A 23476-nucleotide genomic window follows, 5' to 3' on the forward strand; every position below is an offset into this window, starting at 1 on the left:
CCCCCGCCCCGGCCCCGGCCCCCTTCGGCCTTAGCCCCTGGTAACATAGATCTCACCACTATACCCGATTCCGTATATTGCACAATATCGTATGACCCCCATACTCATAAACAAAGGACCCCAAGCGTTCAAGCCTAGCCCCAGTCCAAACACGGCAACTCAAAAACACTAGGACCCGACAAGAACCGAAGAACTATACGAAGCCTTTAGGGGTTCTAGATCACCTCTAAGCCAAACTCAGTCTTAGTCCAGCCCGCATCCGCGGTTCAGTATTACATAGCCGGAACCTAGAGATTTTCCTGGGCTCGGTTCTCACTTTTGGGGTTGTGGGGGCAAAGAGAGAGCCTTGGAATGGGGAAGAGTCTAAGTCTATCTTACTTCGACCTCGGGATTACGGAGTAAATTGATGACAGATGATACATAGATGCCAGAATATCCGATTGGCACAATGCTTTTTCTGCAATCCATGTTGTAAGTATGGAGTAGCGGACACTAGACTAGACTATTGCCTCCTTTCTCGGGTCTAGTCTCCTAAGGCGGCAGAGGCGGAACTTCTGGATAGCGCTGTTTCTCGGTGGCTATTAGTGGCCATTGGATAGAAGACGTGTCGTCGAGGTAGTGGCTGGCAAATGGGAGGGTGGTGAGGCTGACTTTTTGGCCTTCGATAGGTGCCGATAGGTGCCGATAGGTTCGTTTTTCGTTTTTCTTTTTGTGTTGGATTTGCTTTTGGTCTGGCTAGTTACTTGGAACTAGGAGATATTGTTTCTGTAGTGTTGGTCACAGTCTGATCCTAAAAAAGCAATAAGGATGGATATCTGTTCCGTGTTGATTTGATCGTTGCTGCATGGCGTTTACTTTACTTGCAGGCCCACGTACTCGATATACGATGTACATCATAGCCATCATCATAACAATCCCGATATGATACAGGCGAAATTCAATTTTTCGACCGTGGTCTTAATTATGTAACATACAACATATGTACAATTACGTTGTACTCCGTAGTCCATCGGATCTTCGAGTGGAGGTGGAGTGTTCCAGAAGGCGACGGCGATTAACGGAAGACATGAGCCCCTTGCCACCCGCCTGGGTACGAAATCCACATCCAATGGCCGGACAAGTCCAAATGCTGGAGTATTACTATACGAAAATCCAAGCCCAGAATGCCCCGTGGCAAAAGAATCCGCGACCGCAAAAATAGGACGGGCGTTTAATCTCCGAGCCCCTTTCGTCAGGTTTATTGATTTATTGGCCTAGCGATCGGGACTAGACATGGATGTTCGCGCCATACTGAGACCAAGTAATCATGATGTCGAGATTTGTTTATATTGTGGGTCCCGCCACCTGCAGGGCAGCGAGTCATCTACATTGGGAGGTGTCGGGCGTTCAGAGGCAAAGATAAACAATCCTTGGAAGGCAAAAGGAGAGAATGGTTGTGAAGGATGTTGTAAAGGAAGGGAAATATGTTCACTGGACAGGGGATATAGATAATCTGTGGCGTGCCGCAGCTGAGCATCATACTTGTGTTATAGGTAGAGTAGTCTGTTTCCAATAAGTTGGCCACTTTACAAGATCCATGCTTAACTCCGTACTGAGTACGGAGTACAATATTCTTCTCACACATAGTAGTACGGAGCACGATACGGAGTACGGAGTATAACAATATAGCATTATAGTTAGTGATATATCTGAGATCACCTCTAGCGGTGTGTAGACGCCGAAACTAAAAACCGAAACCGAAAGTGCTACAACACACGTCTGAACACAACATCTGCCGGTCGCGGAACCGAAAACAAAAGCAAAAGTTAAAAAAAAGCAACGGCCCGGTTGCCAGTGAGAAACGAGAAAACTGGTTGATCTTTGGACGAGCCAGCTGCATTGCCAATCCTGGGGTACATTAATCGTTGTGCCCGGAAGCAGGCAAGGCACGGTACACAAGGGGGAACGGGCGTCCATCACATATGGCACATATCATATCACACGAGTCAGCGTATTCTACGTCGATGGGCACTTTGTACGACGTACAGATTACGGAGTACATAGTTGTACATGAGACTAGTTGCTATTGTACAGCTACCTCTGCATGGACAGGTTTCGGGTCCCGAGAACCGACAACGGATGTGATGAATCGTAGCCCGGATCTCTATCAGGTGATTGGACTGGCTGCGGGATTGCGTCGATCTAGGGAGCTTTTGGGGGGGGGGAAGAATATTGATTTGGCTGCATGTTTGTTTTGCTCACCGCAATATAGTACCCATAGAGTTAGTACCCATAGAGCGAGTTGTGATAACTCCGTACCAGAGTACTAGCACACTTCTCACCCTTGGCTATACAATATACTTTCCCCGAGATGATTGGGGGCGGGAACACAGTTTGAATAAGTCAAGACTCGGGTCAGTACATGGCCCTTGCCTGTATGTGACGCAAGTGGTGAGATACCAACAAAGGAGAAGTACGGAGTACGGAGTAGTGAGATTGAAGACTCGACGAGGCAACTTTATGTTTACAGGGGCTAGTCTTGCCTGTACGAAGTACTCCGTACACCTTGGAACTACAGAGTACTTATTGTGCTGACGGGGGAAAGGGTAGCCCAGCCACCAACAGAAGGACCAAGGTCTAAAAGGAGAGACGGCAACAGGAAGAGAAAGTCCACGGCAACACCAATAACAATACGAGCGTGTTCCATTGTAAATGTCCCAGATGGTCAACGTACATTAGCGCCAGGAGAAGAAAGATGAAGTGTATGGCCCGTGCAGAACTAGTCAGCAGGGAAGCGCCAACCCCTCCCCACTCAGCTGCTTTTAGGGGAGTTTCTCGAAAAACGAACAGTTCGAGCAAATGGTTGGCCATAGCGCCCCTCCATCATCGCCTCACTCTTGGACTTCTTTAGCGTCCTGTCTAGACCCGAGTCAGCCTAGAACGGGGGTGTGAGGAGGGGCCAGGTGGGGTCCGGTATAAAGTTGGGTGTCTGTGCAAAGGACGGTGTAGCAAAGTCAATGAGTGGAGGTGAAGTCGTCTATTTCTTAATTAATCATATATAAATTGGATTCATAATAGTGATACCTAATCATGGTGATCAACGGAAAAAGGACAAATATGCTGCATTCAAACATCCCGATCCATGGTATAATGTGGCATGGACCAGATCTGACTCAAGATGCCATAGCTTTGCGGGGCTGGGGGCGATGAGCTTATTGGTAGAATGTGGGTGGCGGGTGCGTTGGCAAATGTGTGTCAGGAGGTTTCAAGGCAGAAACACCGTTGGGGAGAACAGGGGTTGGGATACGTGGACAGAGGCATTGCCACACTAGACCTAAAACGGAAGAGCTTAGAGTGCCCAGGTGGCAGTGGTAGCGGAAACCTTGGAAACCTTGGAACCTTGGAACCTTGGAAAATTTGTGGAAAATTGGAAAATTGTAGGAAATAGGAGAGGACTCTGCAGTTTCCAGTCGATCGTTATGATCCATGGTCCAATCATCGGTTGTGGCGGCTGCAGGAAAGACCGACCGAGTCATAATGATTGGTCTAACCACACTCGGGCATGCACACCGCTTCGTACACATGGCCTATTATTATTTTATTTTTTTTATGTTGTAAATAATTTAATTTTAGTGCCACTCTATTTTGTACGCATCATAGATTCTTTTAGGGGATTTTTCTTTTTTTCTTTTCTTTTCTTTTTTAGATTCCATTTGATCCTTTCCCCTTTTGGGATTTAATGTAATTTCCTTTTTGACTAGCGCTCTTTCCCTTTTGTTTTATTATTGTCTCTCGAACCACGAGGCGGCCATCTGCCTGATATCCATCTCTTCTATAATAATCTTCCTTCTCTCTCTACTTCGCGACCTTGTATATTTCACATCTCCTTATATATTTACTACTCCTCTTTTATTTGTTTTTTGTATTTTGTTTTATGTTGTTCTTGCTTCTGGTTCCTTGTGCAACAACTCTCCTTCTCGACTTCTATCAAACACAACCAGACCGGACCAAACGGACCTAGATCGGACCATCTTGAAACCCCCATTGGATTGGAATGGATGTCCTTTGAATATCCGTGGACTTAGGCTTCTCTTATAATCTCCCTGGATCAGACTCCTTTGCGCTCTCTCCTCTCACTCTTTCCTCGTCTCATCCGGGAGAGGACCATTGGATCCCCTCTACACAACCCCAAGGACAATGTATCCGGTTATGCTACCAACACCGCCACCATCACCGGCTCCCCGCCGCTATGCTCCCGAGGATCGTCTAGGACTCGTATTAGCCGACCGGCTGGAACTCACCAGAGTCTTGGGCGTCGGAGCCTACGGCGTTGTTTACACCGCTGTGGACATTCACACCAACGAAGTCTATGCCGTCAAGGTTCTCTGCAAGGATGGTCTGGATGCCCGTCAACTCAAGTTCCAGCAGCGCGAGATTAGACTCCATCACCTGGCCAGCCAACACCCCAACGTGGTTCCCTTAGTCCGCATCATGGATTCCGTGGATTGCACCTACGTCGTTATGGAGTACTGCCCAGAAGGAGACCTGTTCTCCAACATTACCGATAAGGGAAACTTTGTCGGCAATGACTTCTTGGCCAAGAGCGTGTTCCTCCAGATCCTGGATGCCGTACAATTTTGCCATTCTCTCGGGATCTACCACCGGGACCTCAAGCCTGAGAATGTCCTCGTGACCGATAATGGAATGACTGTCAAGCTTGCCGACTTTGGCCTGGCGACGACAGATTATTATACGACGGACTTTGGATGTGGTTCTACGTTCTACATGTCGCCTGGTCAGTGCCCCCAACCAACCTCTTTTTGTTATGTCTTTGTGGCTAATTTGACCTGTTTATAGAATGTCAACAATCCAACCCCCGACCCTCGTCCTGCTACATGTCCGCTGCCAACGACGTCTGGAGTCTGGGCGTGATACTTGTCAATCTAACCTGCGGTCGCAATCCATGGAAACGTGCCTCGATCGAGGATTCCACATTCCAGGCCTACCTTAAGGACCCATTCTTCTTGAAGACTATTTTGCCTCTCTCTTCCGAGATGGTTGGTATATTGAGCCGCGTCTTCGAGCTTGACCCAATTAACCGGATCTCCATCCCAGAGCTCCGCCAGCTCATTCTGGAGTGCCCCCGATTCACGGAGAATCCCGTGGTCCAAACCCCCTGGGTGCCGGAACAGATCGACTACATTCCCCAGCCCCAGATGCCATTGTTCATGGGCCCCATGGAACCCCTGTATGCCCAGACCTCTGGCTCTTCCTTAGACTCTGCGCAATACTCGGCCTTCTCCCAGTCTGCTGCTTCCGACGGTTCCGCTATCACCGAGGATTACTCGGATTTCGATACCATGTCGCCTGCAGTATCGGAGCAGGTCCCCGATTGCAAAGCGGTCTTCCCTTCTGTCTGCGCGGAGCCCTTCTTTCCCGCTGATCCCTTTGCTTATGGCCTCCTGCACCCCAACCTACAGGGCCTTGAGATTCCCGTCTAATTGCTCCTTGCCTCGCAGCTGCATGACTTGACGCTCTTCCCTTTCCTTTGCCATTCCTTGATCGAATGCTCTGGGGGATATCTGTTTACATATCTCGATCCCCTTACTCTCTTCTCTCTTACCTCCGCCACCGAGCGGACTCCAAAAGCTGCCGAACAACAAAAAAGTTGATCGCGTTGATCATGATCCACTGGACTCGGCTACCAGCTTTATTTTCCCTTGGACATATTTTACTCTTATTTTCCCGCCCTGGACCACCGGGACTTTCCTGGCTTTACGACCTTACATGGACCGTTTGATCACAGTCCTGTGTCTCCCTTGCGACCGGGTCTCCTTTCTTATTGTTTTAATATTTTCCACACATACCTGGATGGATTTTTTTTACGTTTCCATTTTTCTGGCGTGATAATACACTGGGAAGCATGATTTGAAGATACGCCCCTGGGAGGGCTGATGAAATACGGGGATTTGTTTGATTTTTTTTTGGATTGGTGTATTTGGACATCTCAACCCGGCGTTGACACTTCTTTTTTCGATGTTTGAATTCTTTGTTTATTTCTGGGGGAAGGCTTTTTGTTATTTTGACGACCTAAGGGTGATCAGTTCATTTCTACTCATATGTGCATAGACTTTTCGCATTGGCGGGACATTTCGGGACATCTCTTGTTCCCTTTCATTGATTCTTACGATATGATACCTCGGTGTGGCATGAGGAAATACTTCACAATCTACACCACTGCATTCTACCATTACTTCCACCTCCAATCTCACCTGAGCATGTTGTAAAGTTAACCGCCTTCAAAATACGCCCCTAGCCGCTTCCCAGTATACTGTCGTGCAACGTTGCTCCGTCCGACAATGGCCGAGACTCGATTGGGCATGAGGGGATGATGTTTTGTGTTTGGTCGTGTGTGATGGGCCCGCACCACCGTGGAACCTCTGACTGCCCAAGTGGCACGCAAAACAGGACAGATCCATTCCGAGTTGATGGTAGATGGGTTTCGGGTGAGTTGGATCAGGTCTTACAGTACGAACCCTATGCAGCTTGTGGTCAATTAACCTGATATATGCAGCATGGTGACATAGTACATACCAATGTCTTAACGATGATATATATACATACGGACTTTTAATAATGCAGAGATATACCATTCCATAAATTTGTTTCGCATACATCCAGCTCTAACCTCGGATATATACACACCGCTATTACATACAAAATCTACATATTCCGCCCACCGGTAACCCGAATCGTCTCCCCATTGACATACGAGAACCATGGCGACGCAACGCCCAAAATTGCCCTCGCAGCTTCAACAGGGGTCGCAGGTCTGCCTAGCGGAATATCAGGGTAAGTAGGAGCAGCAGCCGCCTCCTTCTCGCCCTTCTTAGTCGCAAGCTGCTTGCCTGGAATCCCCAGGGCAACCTTTGTGCCATCAGGCATGGTGACGAAAGCGCCTTCCTCCTTTGCGGCGGTGAGACGGGTCGTCACGAAGCCGAAGGCAATGGTGTTCGACCGCACACCGAATGATGGACCCCATTCTTTGGCGATTGTTCGGGTCAGGCCGACAACGCCGGCTTTCGCCACTGCATAATTGGCCTGGCCTCTGTTTTGATCCGTTAATATGCATTATGCAGGATGCAGTATTTGGTGTCGTTGGGCATTGGGAAAAAAAAACAAAGAGTGGAGACAGGGTCTTGGATATCGGGTACTTACGCATTGCCGTGGATGCCACTTGTGCTGCTGATGTTGATCACTACGCGCGGCTCTTGGTCTTTTACTCGGAAGTAGGGTGCTGCGGCGCGCACGAGTTGGAAGGGTGCGGTATTATGCACGGCTAGCATAGTGTCCCATTGCTTATCTGTCATCTGTGTGGGGAATTTGGATTGTTAGTGGAATTCTAGCTTGGTAGTATATATGTTCAAGCTGGGATCGCCTCACCTTGTGAATAACACCATCCCAAGTGAACCCGGCATTGTTCACGATAATGTGGATTTTGCCATTGCCGAACTCGGCGGTTTTCTTCACTAGCTCGGTGATATAGTTGCTGTCAAGGACATCGCCGACGACGGCGAGGGCACGGCCGGCCTTGGCGGAGTTGATCGCGTCGGCTACGGCGTTGGCTTTCTCTGTTTGTTTGTTAGATATCTGGGGATCGTAAAGGTGCACAAGGCCAATGTGTAATTATGGGTCTCGTACTGGCATCAATATCAGCGACTACGACCTTAGCGCCTTCATTTGCGAACAGTCGGGCTGCTTCGGCGCCGATGCCTTGGCCTGCGCCGGTGATAATGGCTACCTGGCCTGCTAGTAGACCGGCCGGGTAGTTGAGGTGTTCATTGACTTGATTGAGACGGTCGGAGGGAGCCATTTTGGAAATGATGGGAGAAATCAAAGTTGAGTGTTGAGCTTGTAAGAGGGGGAGGTCTTATACAACCTCTCGGCTCTGGGATCGCCGAGGCTCACCGCGGACCGAGATTGTGGGGTATACATAGTAGAGAGATGGGGGTTTATGACCACAATTTATTATGATATACATTGTATTTACTTTGCAAATTGTTATAGGCCGTATGTTTTTCAATTTTCTGTTAATATAGCCGATCTGCGTTTACTGTCCAGCTTGCGAATCCAACTCTGGCTTCTCCACGTTCTCTACATTCTTCCCCCCTAGCGTACAGTAACGACAGAAAACAGTTGACCTCCCGTATGTGGGTATAATTCAAAGAGACTCGTCATGCATCACTCGTCCAGATCCACAGATACACTCCCCCCATGAAGTTGACTGTAAGAACGCCGAGACAGTAGCTTCATAGCCTGCGATGATGGGAAGCAGGCCTTCGCTTCTGGGTGTACCGCTCGGAATATCGGTATCCAAGTCGGGAAGCAAGCCGACATGCTCTGAAGAAGCCCAGTGCTGACTGACGTGCTCATCTGATAGTTTCGATTCTGATAGACCTTCATGGTCGCTCAACTTGGAAATTTGAACATCGGCAGCACTAGCGGTACTTTTCAGAGCCAGCAATACATCCCGGCACTGTAACAACAGGCCTCGGAGTAGGAAGTTGCGTATCTGCCTGTTTTCCTCGTGGCAGATCTCATAGTATCCGTAGCGGATATCGACCCCGTGTTCTGGCCGCGGTGCGCGGGACGTCTCCCGCGAAACCCAGTACTCAAAGAGCTGGAGGGTGAGATTGAGTACTGAGATGGTCAGGAGCAGGTTCGCGCTGTCTTTCGCGCATTTAGTACACTGCAGGAACATCTGACAGGCACAAAATGTGCATTTGATTGTCTGCAGACTGTGATCGAGCCGCAGGGGCATTGATCCAGCGAGTAGGTGATTCAGCCGGTTCATATGAAATAACTGCATATCAACACACTCGCATGACGAAATTGGATACGGCGAAGTTACAGAGCCCGCTAGAGATGGACTTGCCATCCCGTCGGCCAATTCTCCGGACAGAAATGTCGGCGTAACGGGCGTATGTGGATATCCCAGACCAGCTGGGAGAGCAGGACATGGATCCACAAGATCTGTGAAGGGAGAGCTCTCAACAGTCATCAACTGCCCAGGGCAGATGGATGATTCTAGGGATGCTGTGTTGCCGAAGCTTCGGGGACTTTCCCAAAAGCCCGGCTGATTTGATATCAAGCAGGCCTATAGGACGGCAAATTATTATAAATATGCCAAATGAGTAAGCAGAAAGAAAAACCTACATCGTTGTCAATTGCTGGGTCAGGGATATGACTGCCATAGCTATTCCCAGCTAGCGGTTCCATGTCGGCAACAGGGGCGACAAGTCGACTACCGCGAAAGCCACGCATTGTGGGCTTCTCTTCTTGCAACTGACCTAACTTGCGGAGGGTAGCTCTGTTTTTGCTACCTTTTGGTTTACCGGATCGATTTGCAAATCCGTATTGGCACTGTAGGCCGTGACGTAGGCAACGAGTACAGACACTCTTGCCAGACAGGTTGCATTTCACTTTGGATTGCCTGCAGTTTTCGCACGCAGTTCGGAGTTTAGGTGTATCCCCGCCGGCATATGGATTGCCATTGGACTCTGCAAGCATTGTCTGTTTGGTGCTAGTTGTGGACGGGGGCAGTTGGAGGTGGGAAACACGAACAAAGATAGTAGGCCCTCCCAATACGATATCAATGACAGTACCTATCGCCCGGGGTTCGGTGATATATGGATATAGATGGAAAGGAAAAAGGGGAAAAAAGAAAAGAAAAAGGGAAAATAGAAATAGAAATCCAGGATCGATACGATGATACCGCACACATCCAATGAGGTAGATGCTTTACACCCCCCCTCTACACCCACTCCTTGTATATATATGAACAAGCTCAAGCTTCAGAGAAAAGAAATGTCACTCTGGCATTCAAATGCAGTACCGATGGCAGCCGCATACAGAGGTCAGCCGCTGTGAAACCCCATATGCTTCCATCTGATCAACCACGCATGGGACGCCAACGGGCACTGGTATTCCGAGGTTAAAAAGAAGCGTCTTTCCTCGCAATTCCTTCTTAAATCCGATCCAACCTGATCTGGTAAAAGGAAAATTGCTTTGGTTGACAGCGTTCGCTATTTTCGAACACTGCTCGTGATATGAGAAAACAGGGTCCCCCAAGAGAAACTGGCTAGGGGTCTTTTTGTTGGTAGTCGTCACACCCTGATGCAACATCGTAAACGCCAATTTCGGGGTTAAGTTTCTTGGTTATTGGAAAACCAGATGAACCTTTTACTAACAAGGGCTGTTGGTGTCCTATTCTGCTAGGGCCTGCTCTCTCGCCAATGGAACACAAGTACAATGGCCTCGAATGGACAACGCTGGGCACCATGTGAAATAGAAGCAAAAAAAAGGTCTCTTTTTTTTATCGGCTGACCGGGTCTAGTCCCTGTAAGTGAATTATGCGCTCACCGCTTCATTCCTTTGTCATTGTGTCATTGTTGCACATACTAATTCGAGTCATCGTCAGCAGGGGGACCTTTGACCCTTGAGAGATTCTTGAACATAAGCCGCGCCACGTACGCTACAACGTGAACATTTCATTCCATGCTACCTCTTAAAGAATGCCATGAGCATGTTGTCCAACCTCGAACTTGTGTTGCGCCAGACCCCGACTCAGCCGCGTGGAATCTGACAGGTCTCGGCAGCTCCGCTGTGCCGATAATCGAATGCCTTCAACAACCCTGTCAGGTGAGCTAGTGCTGCGCAAACTACTAGCACGTGGAAGATTTGATGCGAACTCCCCACAATGTCGAATTTCCCAGGCATGAGTCGCTCAGGTACTCGGGCAGCATAGATACCCGCTCCAAGTATATACAAGAAGCCCTGGAAAACGAGCCAGTTCAAACCGATCTGCTGTTGCATGCGGTCAATTCCGAAGAGGAAAGCCCCATGAAGTACGGGGAAGACGGCAGACAAGCCCATCCCAACAAACATGGTAGCGCGGAACGGACGCCAGCGTGGTGTGCGGAACCGGGGAGAAGCGGATACAATGACGCAGCATAGCCCAATAGTACAGATCATGGCCCAGTACCTGTGCTGGAGATCGGGTACACAGTAAAATCCGTAGAAGACACTAGGTACAAAGCTCCCCACAATGAGTCCCACAATACCGATGTAGTCGAGTGCGTTGCCAATGCGTGCAACCACAGGTGAATGGTTTGAGATGGTGTGATAGGTTGCGGACATGCCAAGACAGAAGGCAGCCCCGGCGAAGAAACAGGAAAAAGCGAGGATATCAGAATCGGCCGCATCCCGGTAACGCAGAGAAAGTAAGTGGTAGAGCCAGTATGCAACGGGGGCAGCCATTACTGCTGGCAAAAGGTGGGTATAGATGTTGACCGTCTCATTGTGAACGTAACCCAGCGATTGAAATGAACTTAAAAATGAGGACGAGGCGGGCCGATATCCAGTATGGATGTGATGGTTGTCGCGTTGCCAATGGGGTAGATCGTCCCAATGAAGAAGTCGCTTGACCAAGTTGTGAGCCTCCTCCCCGACAGTCATCTCTGTAGGCTGACTATCTACCGATACTTTCTGGTGTTCAATAGGGCGACGCTGGTGAAGCATGATCACATGTGATATGCGTGCAAGTATGCAATGAGTTACAGGAATGTTTTGAAGTTGACCAACAATAGAACAAGTAAGACAAGTCAGCAGATGAAATTCTTGGTAGAAAAAGAAAAGGAAAAAGGAGGAAAAAGCAGAAAAAGTCGAATTAAATATAGAAAATATAAAAAAGCTCGAGAAATTCCACCCGTTGGGCAGTTGAGGGAAATCGCCGTGTTGGGGGAAGCCTCGGCGTGGGAAGGAGACAAACAAGACAAACATCATATCAACTCCAACGGTTGATCATACACTATGTCAACACATGTCAACACATGGAAAGATGAGTCGCTTACGCCCAGTATCTGACTCTCTGGAAAATGTTGGATTCGTTTCAAAGGGGGATAAGAAGTGTGTTTGAGATGCGCAGTCTTTACAAATAAAGACTAACATGCTAACATTCGCAGACTGTTGGACCATAAGACTCAGACGCAATACTTCGACAAAATAGTGGATCGATACATGCGATTTTGTGCCCAGCACTCGAAAGACCTCGATGCAGCATTGGCCTCTCTTCCAACAAGTCCCTCAAACGATGCAACTTCCAATCCGCCCGCTTCCCGGTCGCCCTTGAAATTACACCCCGCACAAAAGGGCGTTCCGCCACCATCATCAGAACTATCCACACTTCTTCTCTCCCTTCGAAAGCTGCGCGAAGCCGTTCTGGCAACAGCCACAACTACACCGGCAGAATTCTCACAGCGGGTTCATGTATTCTCCATTCGCTTGTCTATTCTGGCGCATCACCCACCGTCATACTTCCCCTCTCTACGATACGTTCTGGATAAACTGCACTCTACATCTCACCCACTACCCGGTACTGAAGCCACGGAACTGGTCACATATTTGATTCTCGACTATGCCTGTCGGCAAGGAGATATGATTGCGGCATTTGAACTGCGTGCCCGGGCGCGGAAAGAACACTCCTATCAGTCACAGACAGTGGATAAGGTTCTGGCTGCCTTAATGCACGATAATTGGGTGGTGTTTTGGCAATTACACAACAGCGTGGATTCTCACATCCGCGCTGTGATGAACTGGGCTGCAGACCGAGTTCGCAGGCATGCGCTCAAGGCTGTGGGCAGTGCCTATCTTAGCGTGCACATCAGTTGGATTTTGGGCGGCTGCACAGGAGACGAGCAGAGTTGGACATGGGAGAAATTGGTTGAGCAAGAGAAGCTTCGCTGGGAGCGGGAAGATGATAGGATTATCATCAAGCGACTGAAGCAGAGGGCTCCTCCCAAGCCGGAGCCAGGCGCGTCGAGTGCATGAGTACATGTCGGGCTAGACTTTCTTTGGACAAAAGCATTCAGTGGCGTTCGTTTCATTGCATGGCGTTGGTTGGGAAAACGTCGTATCATTAGCAGACGGATATCATTCACGGAGTATTAATTATTATTTAGATTGTGTGCAGACAGATTGAATTCAATGGCCCCCAGGGCGAAGTGATTTTCAATTTAAAGCGTTATAACTTCAGGTCCGAGTTTGGCCGATCTAGATTGGTCTCTCCGATGACAGGTTGTTTTGATATCGTATCGGCCAGCTGCCCCTTCATTTGAGTTGCTCTGTCGGTACAAAGCTCGTAGACTGTCGACAGATTGAATATCAAACTACTAAACGAATGGTTGGATGAGACCTGGGCCTCAAGCAGCTGACGAGACTAAGAACAAACAATCAGTCAATAGGTCCAAAGCACCCTCCAAATAGGCGTATAGTATACGGATCAAATACCTCATCGAGTTGTCCACTGTAAAGAAGACATACAGCCAGATTTTGAGCTACCAGAGCCCCATCCGTCCTTGTCTTATCCTCCCCGAGAGTGCGCCACTCAGCCACTGCATCGGCGAAGCGACCATCTGACATGCTTATCAGGGGCTTCAGTAAAGCAGCCTCTTTCGTCTCATTAACGTCGCCAAATACCTCGCTTGCTGCATCTAGATCACCAATCCGCAGAAGCAAAAGTGCTTTCCTTAACTTTGTGATGTCTGACTCTGGCCCAGGTACCCGGAGATTATCAAGTGATCTCCTGGCTGCATCAAAATCACCCATCTCTATAAGCGCATTCACGCTTCTAACCCCAAGATCTGCCAATCGCTGTTTCCATAATTCACGCTCATCCTCATTAGCTTCACTTCTCATGATCTCTTGACGCACTTCCAGGCCGATCTCGTACAGACCACCAATGCTTCGGCGAGAATCACCAAAGCCTATGCTCTGGAGTCTCACGGCTAGTACGCGAAGCGGCCATGGAACGATATGACGAGGATCTTGTTCATGTTCATGTTCGTGTTCTGAGTCTTTATCATTATCGACTGCAGCTGATTCAGGCTTGAGATCGACGTAATAAAATGCTGAACTCAAATCTTCCAGGGCTTTCGATTCCTGTGCAGCGAGAACTGTATTCCCTGACAGATCCAAGCAGGCTAGGCGCGTGTAGAAAAGGGAGAAGATAATCTTTATATCCGTCGGAGATATTAAAGACGAGGTCAAGATCGAAGCTGAGAAGTGCGCTGCAATGAGGAATCGACCTTCACCCAATAACTTTTCGAGGGTGCCTAGGGAAGTTGATAGAGGCTCTCCTGGGTTGAGGATAAGGAATTCAGATCGTAGTGGCGAAGGGATGTCAAGATGAGAGAGGGTATGGAAGTTGCTATGCCGAAGAAGGAAGGAGAGGTCTTTTTCTACCGTTTCAGGTAGATCGTCTGGCGCGAGTGGATCTAACTCGTAGAAGGATGCCCCAGAAAAGGTGTCGTCGGCAGCAAGCATTGATTTGTGTTTGATAGGCGAGGTTGGTGTTTCGGGGAGAGCGAGAGGGCTGGATCATGTGAGATAAAATACATAGCGTTGGAAGCCAAGGTGCCATGCTCACTCATCTAATGCATCTAAGGGACCTCTTGTCGAGCTGCGGGGCCGAGAAGCTGCATAGGCAATCAGTAAGGGACGGTCGAAGCGTGAGGGGAATGAAGTGAGCACTTACACCTGGAGATATTCCGAATGTGCTTGCCTGGTGCTGAATCCATCTCTACAACCTTCGATGTGTTTTTGAGATCAATTAGAAAGAAAAGTAGAGTGACTTGGGGAAGTATTGTAATTGAAGTCGAAGCAAAACACCCGATAAGCTATCGGATTCTGCCAGGGCGGTATGCTCCGGATCTGGCGACTTGGCCGCGATCTGGCGTTGCCGAATGCAACAAGCTGTCAGCCATACGTTCCCTACCCTTTTCTTTTCTCTTTTTTTTTCATTGATCTTCGCTCGGATCTTTTACCACTCCTTACTTTATTAATTGATTTGTGGGGGTTTCAAAATGGCCGCGGCTAAGAACAAGTACTCCGTCATTCTTCCCACCTACAATGAGCGGAGGAACCTCCCTATCATTATCTGGCTGATCCAGAGAACCTTCAACGAGGAGTATGCGCTTACGCTGATATAAATTAAGAGTGCTGGGGCTAACGTTTCTTTTCTTTAATTGTAGGAAGCTTGATTGGGAGGTTATTATCGTCGACGATGGATCCCCTGATGGTACCCTCGAGATCGCGAAGCAGCTCCAGAAACTCTATGGCCCCGAACACATCATCCTCAAGCCCCGTCAGGGCAAGCTCGGTCTGGGTACAGCTTACGTCCACGGCTTGAAGTATACTACCGGCAACTTTGTTATCATCATGGACGCAGACTTCAGCCACCACCCCAAGTTCATCCCTGAGATGATCCGAATTCAAAAAGAGACCGACGCCGATATTGTGACCGGAACCCGATATGCGAACCGTGGAGATGTCAAGGGTGGTGTTTACGGCTGGGACTTGTTCCGCAAGTTCACTTCGCGCACTGCCAACCTCATCGCGGACGTCATGTTGATGCCCGGTGTGAGTGACTTGACTGGTAGCTTCCGGCTGTACAAGAAGTCAGTGCTTGAGAAGGTTATCCTCAAAACCGAGAGCAAGGGCTACAGCTTCCAGATGGAAATGATGGTCCGTGCTAAGGCAATGGGCTACAAGGTGTCCGAGTGTCCGATTACCTTCGTCGACCGTCTGTACGGCGAGAGCAAGCTGGGTGGATCTGAGATTGTCGAGTACCTCAAGGGCGTGTTGAGCTTGTGGGTTAAGGTCTAAATCGGGCCTTGCCACAGGGACTTTGGTGCCCCAATACTTCGATTGATCTTTGCCCCTAGTCCAACATGGTATCATGACTGGACTTGCCTACTGCCCGTGCTGTGATATACCCCTTTCTGACCTCCATTATTCTGAATCCGTGCACTTCTGGGTGGTCTTTGAATGACCTGTTTATTGTCGATATCAATTCAACGTTCTCTTGTCTTCTGGATTTCACGTTTCTATGCTTCAATATCATCAACCTCCGGCGCTCAGAGGGCCTGGAGATATCGTAGAATTCGCTCAATGAGGTCTTGCTGACCTTCGCCATGAACATTGTGGCTGGCTCCGGGGACGACCCCGCTGTTTTCCGCATCCCACTTGGCGCCTCCGGCTTCGGTGGCCTGCTGCCATCTCTGCAACAGCTTTTCCTTATCCACCCAATGCGGGCAATACTCATCTTCGCCAGAATACAAGACCAATAACTTTGATTTGATAATGCCCTGGGTTCCCACCATACCAAAAGTGTCTTGCAAACGCTTATCACTCAAGTCGGAGCTGAAGAGATCGTCCTCAGATGGGTTGTCGGGGCTCTCTGGGCTGACCAGACTCAAGAATCTCCGGGCACTGAGAGGCGTGTCGGGAGGATAAGAAAGCTTCGCAGTCAAGTTCATTGGCAAAATTGTGTCGTTCTTCTCTGCTGTGTATGGTTGATCCTTGGAAAAGCCCACAAGCTGATCGTAGACCTTTCTAAGCTCGTCGGGCTGTGGAGAGGAATCGATAATAGCCTGTAGACCCTCTCTGTCAGAAGCAGGCGCTTGCATAATAGCACCATCGAGCTCAGGGCGGACCATGTGCTGAAGGCCAAAATCAAACTCCTTGTGTGGCACGGGGTTCGGCGAATAAAGATAGTGGAGCACGTCCTGGCTTCCGGTCGAATGTCCCATGACGGCAATCTTTCCGGCTTTTGTCGGTGCGCCAGGTTGGCGTGACGCCTTGAGATCGCGAATGAACCGCGCACATTGCCCGATTTCTTCTATATCACGATCAAGGCTTCCGACTCCCCATCCGGCATAAGAGGATGAGAGTAGGACAGAGAAGACCGACCATTCGGTGTTTTCCAGAGCTTTGGCTAGTTTAGAGACATAGGGAACAGTACAGAATCCATCTGTCAGTCCGCCCACAAAGATAAGGCTGTTTGTCTTGTTGATCCCCTCTGTTGGTGGGGTGAACTCAAAGGCCACAAGTTTGGGAGCCTGTGGGTATTAGCTTGGCGTTGAGAATGAACAGGGTGGTATAGTATACGTATTCGTGGAGGACTCCGCTATGCGATGGCCCCCGACTAGCGTGTGAGGACATGGTTGAAACGTGGTGGTTGTTGGAAAGGTGAGATCATGTTAGGAACGAAGGTGGGAGATCAGCATTTGACGCAGGCGGGGTCGGCCATGTGTGCACATTGGTCCTCTCTGGTCTCATGAACTTGGAAATTCTATTTATATTTTTTGATTATATTATACCGATGACTCTTGCTCTGCGACATACATATTGCTCCGTACAGCAGCTCATACTACACGTTTTAGGCCTAGCCACGTCCACCCTGTCGCCAAGGACGATCCGCATGAACCCTATACGATGTACCTCGTATATCTGACATTCCAAAACACCCTGCCTATCAAGGTGTGAGGTCTCACTCATTTTGCTGCCATGAAGCCGACCGCAAAAATACGTTTTTCTATGAGAAGCATACAGCCAACTACAAAATGCCGATATATCGGAACTACAAGCTCGCGGATCGATCAAACAATGCGGCTCTCGGATGGGAGGACCCTAGGCTATGCCGAATATGGCTGCGAAACAGGCTACCCCCTGATGTTCATGCATGGCTATCCCCAATGTCGTCTTGAAGCCTCTGCGATCGACCATATCTTTCGCCAACGCAGAATTCGTGTGGTTGCCCCGGAGCGCCCAGGCTTCGGCCTCTCCACAGTCCAACCCAACCGGCGAATCATGGACTGGCCCGCCGATGTTCAAGAACTGGCTCATCATCTCAGCCTTTCCCGCTTTGCCATCATGGGCGGCTCTGGCGGTGGGCCATATGCGTTAGCGTGCGCGCAGATGCTCCCTCAAGACATGATGTCCGCAGTCGGTATACTTGCCGGAGCGGGCGACTGGAGGGCTGGGGCTCATCACATGCCTTGGATCTATCGTGCGTCGATGCTAGCAGCAGATCACTGGCCAGCGGGACTACGGGGGCTGTTGACATTTGCGGTTTGGATGTTTAGAAATGTGTTGAATACACAAATGGCAACTCGGAGACTCAATGAATACCTGCTAAAGGACCAGGACCAACATGCCGATTCGGTCGAGGAACGAAGAGCCCAATTGCTGCGCATGCTATTTGAACCTTTCACGCAGGGCGCTGGCCCCGCTGCATACGAGGCAAAGCTATTGTCACAAGAGTGGGGCATCGAGTTCGGCGACATCAGTTACAACAACCTCCATATCTGGCATGCAGGGAAAGATTGGAATTCGCCGCTGCCCATGACGGAGTACTATGTTAAACTTCTTTCTAACAGCCCATCCTTCAAAGTGTTCGAAGGCGATACACACTTCACTATTCATAGGCATCTGGACGAGATCTTGTCGGAGCTGATTCCTGAGATCGTAGCATGACAGCGAGAGTCTAGATAGGCCATTGCTTTAGAACAAAGAGTGTGTGTGGCACTCTAACTCTGTTGCGATGATACCATATCATGTACATTTCCTCCACTCAATCACTTCTCGATATATCAAATCTTGCTGGTAGATCTATGGTATGGGGATGGTCATGCTGTAGCATCCTGCACACCTCTCCTTTGAAAGGATAAAGGGACAAATAGTTCTGGCAACCAGACAGCGACGCCAATTCACTATTTACACGGTAGAAACATTAGTTTTTGAACTGGGTTACCGCTGTTAGACATTAATATAAACTCAGTTCCCACGAAGACACAAGAGCGATAAAATTTGTGAGGGTGCTGTGTAGCACATGAGGCCATCAAGTCTCTGGGTTAGGAAAGTGATATGTACGTAGTTCGACACACCAGATCATCCCTGTAGGAGATCTATATATATAGAATTGTAGTACACATCGTTGGACGTGATATATGTTGTAATGGGATAGTTACCTAAGGAACAGATTTCACACCAGGAAGGGACTGTTTGATGAGTTTCGATCGCAGGAAACCTCGTGAAAGAAGCCTGAGATATCTGAAGCCCTTTAGACTTGAATATTAATTCATTTCGATGATCAAACGAGGGATGTAGTCCACGGGTTTGATCCGTTGGTGCCTTAAATACAAGGCTATAAAGTTACCCATTTTGGGGCTAGCGTCACCGCCCTTGACCTTCGTGTATTGCTGAAGCTTCTCTATTTCTCAAATCAAATAGTGGGCGTCTCAATACACAAGGTTGTAGCTGCATTGCTCAGTGAAACTTACCTTACTGAGATTTGGACAATTTGACACGATTTGCGCATGCAGACTGCTGTTGTCATTGGCCATCGTTAACGACGCGACCTATTCAAACATGCCTTCCGGCCGCAGGTCTGGCCGTTTCAAAGGTCCTAGGGCGGTTTACATCGATGATCCATTTAAAGCAGCTGGGATCAGTGATGATGAGGACTCCATCAAGCAGGAAATTTCTCGCAAGGGGAAAAAGAAGCGCACCCCGACAGATGATTCAGCCTCAGATAATGAATTTGTGGCTGGTTCAGGCGAAGAGGCCGATGAGGGAATTGAGGAAGAAGATGAGGCAGAAGATGAGCCCGAAGAGGAATTTGGATTAGAGGCCGACGCCTCTGACCCCGAAGAAATGGAGATCGACAGCATCGAGAATACTCCTAGGAAAGACCGGTCGATATCGTCCCAACACGATGTGATCTTCAAGAAGCGAAGGGCGGATGGAACAGTTGTGCCATCCGCTGAAGAAACACACATTCGTGGCATCATTGAACCCAGAGATCACTTGTCTAAAGGCACCTATTACACTCTCACTTTCGGTTCCGACGATCGAGATCTGATGCCAGCCGTCCACTTCCGAATGCGATGGAACAAGGGTATAGATGCGGTCTTTCCCTCTCGCTTCACCTTGGAGGAGACAGAGAAGAAGCCTGAATATCTATACGGGCCCACATTTGGGGTTCACCCGGATGATGTTATGAAAGAAAGCACTCGTGGATGGGATTGGTACTACGACCGGGACACCGGCTCTAGGTTCCGAAAAAGACAGCGGATTGAGACGATTGAAGAGTCAATGGCGTTCCAAAATTACCTGCCTCGACCCGATACGCGAAAACATGGCATTTTAATGGGACCGCATGATAATCAACAACTATATGAGCTGGGCTATCATGAGACTTTTGACTTTGGAAAAGCCTGGGAGAAATCAGGCTCTAAACCAGACGCATCAAAAACTGGGACCAAAAGGATTCGGGAAGGTTGGATGCTAAACATCGGCCAAAAGGCACATTGTATGACCTGGGCTCCAAATCAAAATGGTCTGACTCAGTATCTTGCTGTGGCGGCGCCGATTACAGAAGATCAGAAAAACCAGTACAAATCCGAAGAAAGTGAGCCTATCTCATCGTTTCAACCATCAGAGCCTTTCCCTAGTGCCCTGCAGATCTGGGAGTTCAAAGGGAACCCGAGCGAGACTCCTACAATGACTCTCGACATGGAATCCAAGCCCCGGCTTCGACAAGTTTTGTGTGCTGATTGGGGGGACCTGAGACGCATGGTATGGTGTAATATGCCCCGGGCCGAACGAGCGGAGGACGATGAAGATGAAAAAGAATCTATTGGTTTACTCGCAACAGTTTGGGGGGATGGTTATGTCCGAGTTTTGGATATAAAAACAGGTAGAGGGTCACAACAAACTGAATTTCGTGAGTACACCTTTTGAGAGATTTTCACGAGTCCCGCTAATATACAGGATATAGTCAAAATCAAATCGCCTGCGTTTGAGGCAAAACCGCCATCAACAGTTTGCACATGCGTCACTTGGCTATCCCCCAGTGACCTTGTAGTGGGCTGCGGTAATGGCTTTGTGGCTATCTGGAACATCGAGCCTTCCTCTGCGTCTGAACCTACACCTTTCTTCTATCGGCCACTCCACGCCACCTACATCCTCAATATCACATCAGCATACCCGGTCCATCCCCAACTAATAATCACCATTGCTATGGATGGTGAAACAAGGATGTGGTCGGTCCTCGATCCTACCAGTGAAATGGCCTCGACGGGCCGCATGCGAGGAGCCTCTCCCTACATCAGCTATTCACCCATCTGCCAGTCCGTGATTGCCGGGGATGAAAATGAATTTGCTCGCATAATTCCAATTCGACGGTTTTTTACCACCACCACCATTGCGCGGCTCAGCAGCACCATCTCGGCCATGGCACAATGCAGTAATCATCACCCCTGTGCCCTGTTTGGCAGTGCCGCAGGTGAGGTCGTAGGAACAAATCCATTCCGACGAATTGTTTACAATAAGGAGCAAATTTGGCAGCAGATATGGTTCACACATGAATGGGTTCCCACCTCCAAAACGGACACTGTGGGCACCAGTCGGTTTCACGACGGACACCGAGCAGAGAACCAGAAGCTGGCAACGTACAAGCTGTTCGAGACCAACCCCGTCAATGGAATGGGGACCTCGACGATCTTCGAGGAAAATACTCACGTCACAGCCCTCGGGTGGAACCCCAACCGCTCTTGTGCGGCGTGGGCCAGTGCTGCGCTGGGGTGTGGATTGGTGAGAGTGGAAGATCTTGCTATCTAGTGCCACGGCAGCAATCAGGACGGCTGTGTTGATGGAACAGGATATCTGCCTAGATCATCCTGTCAACCAGGGTCATGGGCACATCATAGTTGATCTATGAAAAGAAACTAGGCGACAGTGAAACAAAATATACCATGTCAGTTGTATCACAGTGGACCCCCGGAGCCCCCAGCCACACAGATTGCTTACTTAACATCGCTATGGGAACCCCACCACAACATCGTGGTTGGCAGATGTGCCATGTGGATCCACCCAGATCTTGCTCCACCCAATCAAAGTTAATATGAGCCAATTAAAAATAAATTAAAAACATAAAGGCCATGGCTGGATTGACGCCAACCCAGCCACCGTAGATCCCAGCCGCCTATTTTTGGCCCAATAGAAGTACACTTCACCGTGATAGTAGATCTTTTTCGTATGACTTTTAAACACAGATTTGAGTCCTTCTCTTTCATTCTCAATTCTCCATCTTCCATCCAAACCTCTCTCCCAACATCACTCATATCTCCACTGTCTTGTTTACATCTCAGTCTTCAATTTCAAGCGTCTTTCTCTTTTCAATTATTATTGCAAGCTTCAATTACTCCACGCCATCATGCATTTCTCTTCTGCTGCACTCCTCGCCCTTTGCTCTATCAGCGTGACCTACGCAGCGCCTTTCGTCAATCCCGAGGCCGATGAGCTCGCTCGCCGCGCAACCTATTCCGTGGTCAATGCCGATGAAGAGTCTTCCAGCTCAGTTGCACGTGAAGTCGACACTGTCTTCGAAACCTCCACTGTCACTGCTCCTGGTGCTGACCCAGTGCCCATCACTGTGACTGTGACTGCCACACCTTCAAGCGTGACTCAGTCCTCGACTCCTGTGGCTAGTTCCACTCCGTGCTGGGAGACCCCTAATGTCCTTCCAACCGCTGGCTCTTCTTCTTTCTTCCGCCGGGGCCTGAGAGCCGCTGGTCAGCCTGCTCTCTTTGCTCGCGACTACTTTAGCTCTTCTTCTGCTGCAGTTTATGCGAGCGAGTATCCTACTGCCTCTGCTGCCGAGTCTCTTTATGCTCGTGGCTGGTACTCTGTTGCTTCTGGTACTCCTTCTGTTACCACTCCTACTGCTTCGCCTACTCTTGTGGCTCGCGGATTTGGTGGGCTGTACTCTTCCGCTTCTGTCTCACCTTCCAGCCCGAGTGCTTCCGTCGCTGCCACTCCTCTCGTCGCACGTGGCTTGTTTTCTTCTGCTGCTACCCCCTCTGCCTCGGCGACTCCCTTTGTGACTCATGTGGCTCGTGTGGCTCGCGACCTTGGTGACCGGTTCTCTTCCGCTTCCCCTTCTTACTCTAGCGTGAATGTCCCTCTGTCTCCTACTCCCCTCGTTGCCCGCGGTTTACACGCTTCTCCCTCCGGCACTCCCTCCAGCTCTAGCATCACTACTTCAGCTGCTCCTCTTGCTGTCCGTGGCCCCTATGGCTGGTACTCTCCCGTCCCCAGCGCTTCCTCCGTTGCCACACCTTCTGCCTCTCCCGCTCTTGTGGCCCGTGGCGTCCGCAGCTGGGGCTCTTCCAGTGTTTCTTTGCCTGCCTCCAGCACTTTCGCTGCATCGGCTACTCCTGTGGCCTACTAAGCCACACGACACGAGATAAATGATTTAGCTTCTTCCGAAGGAGTACGAGCAAGGCTTTCCATGAACCGATGAAATCCTTGATTTATGGCACGATATGATTGCAACAACGAAAAAGAAAAAGATTGTGAATGACTTGATTTAACCTCATCACGGTTTTGGGGATGCATATTTGACTGGCGTTTTTACCGGAAGCGATTTTGAAATAACTACAATTCTTCATGTGTCTTCTACTTCTTGTGGATAAGGGATTGGGTTTTGTTTCGCGTTGGCTTGGCCTACATAGACTGGATAACATTTGATGGGCCCCCAAATTACATAGAATGGTTGCACGACGCACCGAGATTAACAAAATGAAATGAATAT

The 23476-nt window shown here is 49.2% G+C and overlaps 11 protein-coding genes across 11 annotated transcripts; 6 read left to right on the forward strand and 5 right to left on the reverse strand.

Moving 5' to 3' along the window:
* Nucleotides 1-4176: 4176 nt before the first annotated feature.
* Nucleotides 4177-5480, forward strand: PEX2_008400 (serine/threonine-protein kinase; the record flags this gene model as incomplete). The annotated part of the gene is made up of 2 exons (XM_016738117.1): nucleotides 4177-4774; nucleotides 4837-5480. The coding sequence occupies 2 exons, from the start codon at nucleotides 4177-4179 to the stop codon at nucleotides 5478-5480; spliced, it is 1242 nt and encodes a 413-aa protein (XP_016594226.1).
* A 1222-nt stretch (nucleotides 5481-6702) lies between these two features.
* On the reverse strand, nucleotides 6703-7852 carry PEX2_008410 (SDR family NAD(P)-dependent oxidoreductase; the record flags this gene model as incomplete). The annotated part of the gene is made up of 4 exons (XM_016738118.1): nucleotides 6703-7087; nucleotides 7198-7349; nucleotides 7423-7610; nucleotides 7681-7852. 4 exons carry the CDS (start codon nucleotides 7850-7852, stop codon nucleotides 6703-6705), a joined length of 897 nt encoding a protein of 298 aa, XP_016594227.1.
* A 348-nt stretch (nucleotides 7853-8200) lies between these two features.
* On the reverse strand, nucleotides 8201-9303 carry PEX2_008420 (uncharacterized protein; the record flags this gene model as incomplete). The annotated part of the gene is made up of 2 exons (XM_016738119.1): nucleotides 8201-9136; nucleotides 9196-9303. The coding sequence occupies 2 exons, from the start codon at nucleotides 9301-9303 to the stop codon at nucleotides 8201-8203; spliced, it is 1044 nt and encodes a 347-aa protein (XP_016594228.1).
* Nucleotides 9304-10605: 1302 nt separating this feature from the next.
* PEX2_008430 (hemolysin III family protein) lies at nucleotides 10606-11559 on the reverse strand (the record flags this gene model as incomplete). Its single annotated transcript, XM_016738120.1, has 1 exon — nucleotides 10606-11559. The coding sequence occupies one exon, from the start codon at nucleotides 11557-11559 to the stop codon at nucleotides 10606-10608; it is 954 nt and encodes a 317-aa protein (XP_016594229.1).
* A 301-nt stretch (nucleotides 11560-11860) lies between these two features.
* PEX2_008440 (uncharacterized protein) lies at nucleotides 11861-12867 on the forward strand (the record flags this gene model as incomplete). The annotated part of the gene is made up of 2 exons (XM_016738121.1): nucleotides 11861-11946; nucleotides 12003-12867. The coding sequence occupies 2 exons, from the start codon at nucleotides 11861-11863 to the stop codon at nucleotides 12865-12867; spliced, it is 951 nt and encodes a 316-aa protein (XP_016594230.1).
* A 402-nt stretch (nucleotides 12868-13269) lies between these two features.
* On the reverse strand, nucleotides 13270-14361 carry PEX2_008450 (uncharacterized protein; the record flags this gene model as incomplete). Its single annotated transcript, XM_016738122.1, has 1 exon — nucleotides 13270-14361. One exon carries the CDS (start codon nucleotides 14359-14361, stop codon nucleotides 13270-13272), a length of 1092 nt encoding a protein of 363 aa, XP_016594231.1.
* Nucleotides 14362-14900: 539 nt separating this feature from the next.
* PEX2_008460 (dolichyl-phosphate beta-D-mannosyltransferase) lies at nucleotides 14901-15702 on the forward strand (the record flags this gene model as incomplete). Its single annotated transcript, XM_016738123.1, has 2 exons — nucleotides 14901-15004; nucleotides 15069-15702. The coding sequence occupies 2 exons, from the start codon at nucleotides 14901-14903 to the stop codon at nucleotides 15700-15702; spliced, it is 738 nt and encodes a 245-aa protein (XP_016594232.1).
* A 251-nt stretch (nucleotides 15703-15953) lies between these two features.
* On the reverse strand, nucleotides 15954-17040 carry PEX2_008470 (uncharacterized protein; the record flags this gene model as incomplete). Its single annotated transcript, XM_016738124.1, has 2 exons — nucleotides 15954-16937; nucleotides 16987-17040. 2 exons carry the CDS (start codon nucleotides 17038-17040, stop codon nucleotides 15954-15956), a joined length of 1038 nt encoding a protein of 345 aa, XP_016594233.1.
* A 444-nt stretch (nucleotides 17041-17484) lies between these two features.
* PEX2_008480 (alpha/beta fold hydrolase) lies at nucleotides 17485-18354 on the forward strand (the record flags this gene model as incomplete). Its single annotated transcript, XM_016738125.1, has 1 exon — nucleotides 17485-18354. One exon carries the CDS (start codon nucleotides 17485-17487, stop codon nucleotides 18352-18354), a length of 870 nt encoding a protein of 289 aa, XP_016594234.1.
* Nucleotides 18355-19248: 894 nt separating this feature from the next.
* Nucleotides 19249-21501, forward strand: PEX2_008490 (transcription factor TFIIIC subunit TFC6; the record flags this gene model as incomplete). Its single annotated transcript, XM_016738126.1, has 2 exons — nucleotides 19249-20605; nucleotides 20660-21501. 2 exons carry the CDS (start codon nucleotides 19249-19251, stop codon nucleotides 21499-21501), a joined length of 2199 nt encoding a protein of 732 aa, XP_016594235.1.
* A 595-nt stretch (nucleotides 21502-22096) lies between these two features.
* PEX2_008500 (uncharacterized protein) lies at nucleotides 22097-23113 on the forward strand (the record flags this gene model as incomplete). The annotated part of the gene is made up of 1 exon (XM_016738127.1): nucleotides 22097-23113. One exon carries the CDS (start codon nucleotides 22097-22099, stop codon nucleotides 23111-23113), a length of 1017 nt encoding a protein of 338 aa, XP_016594236.1.
* Between the last annotated feature and the right edge of the window lie 363 nt (nucleotides 23114-23476).

The sequence above is a fragment of the Penicillium expansum genome (assembly GCF_000769745.1).
Source record: "Penicillium expansum strain MD-8 chromosome Unknown contig25, whole genome shotgun sequence".
Taxonomy (NCBI): Eukaryota; Fungi; Ascomycota; class Eurotiomycetes; order Eurotiales; family Aspergillaceae; genus Penicillium; species Penicillium expansum.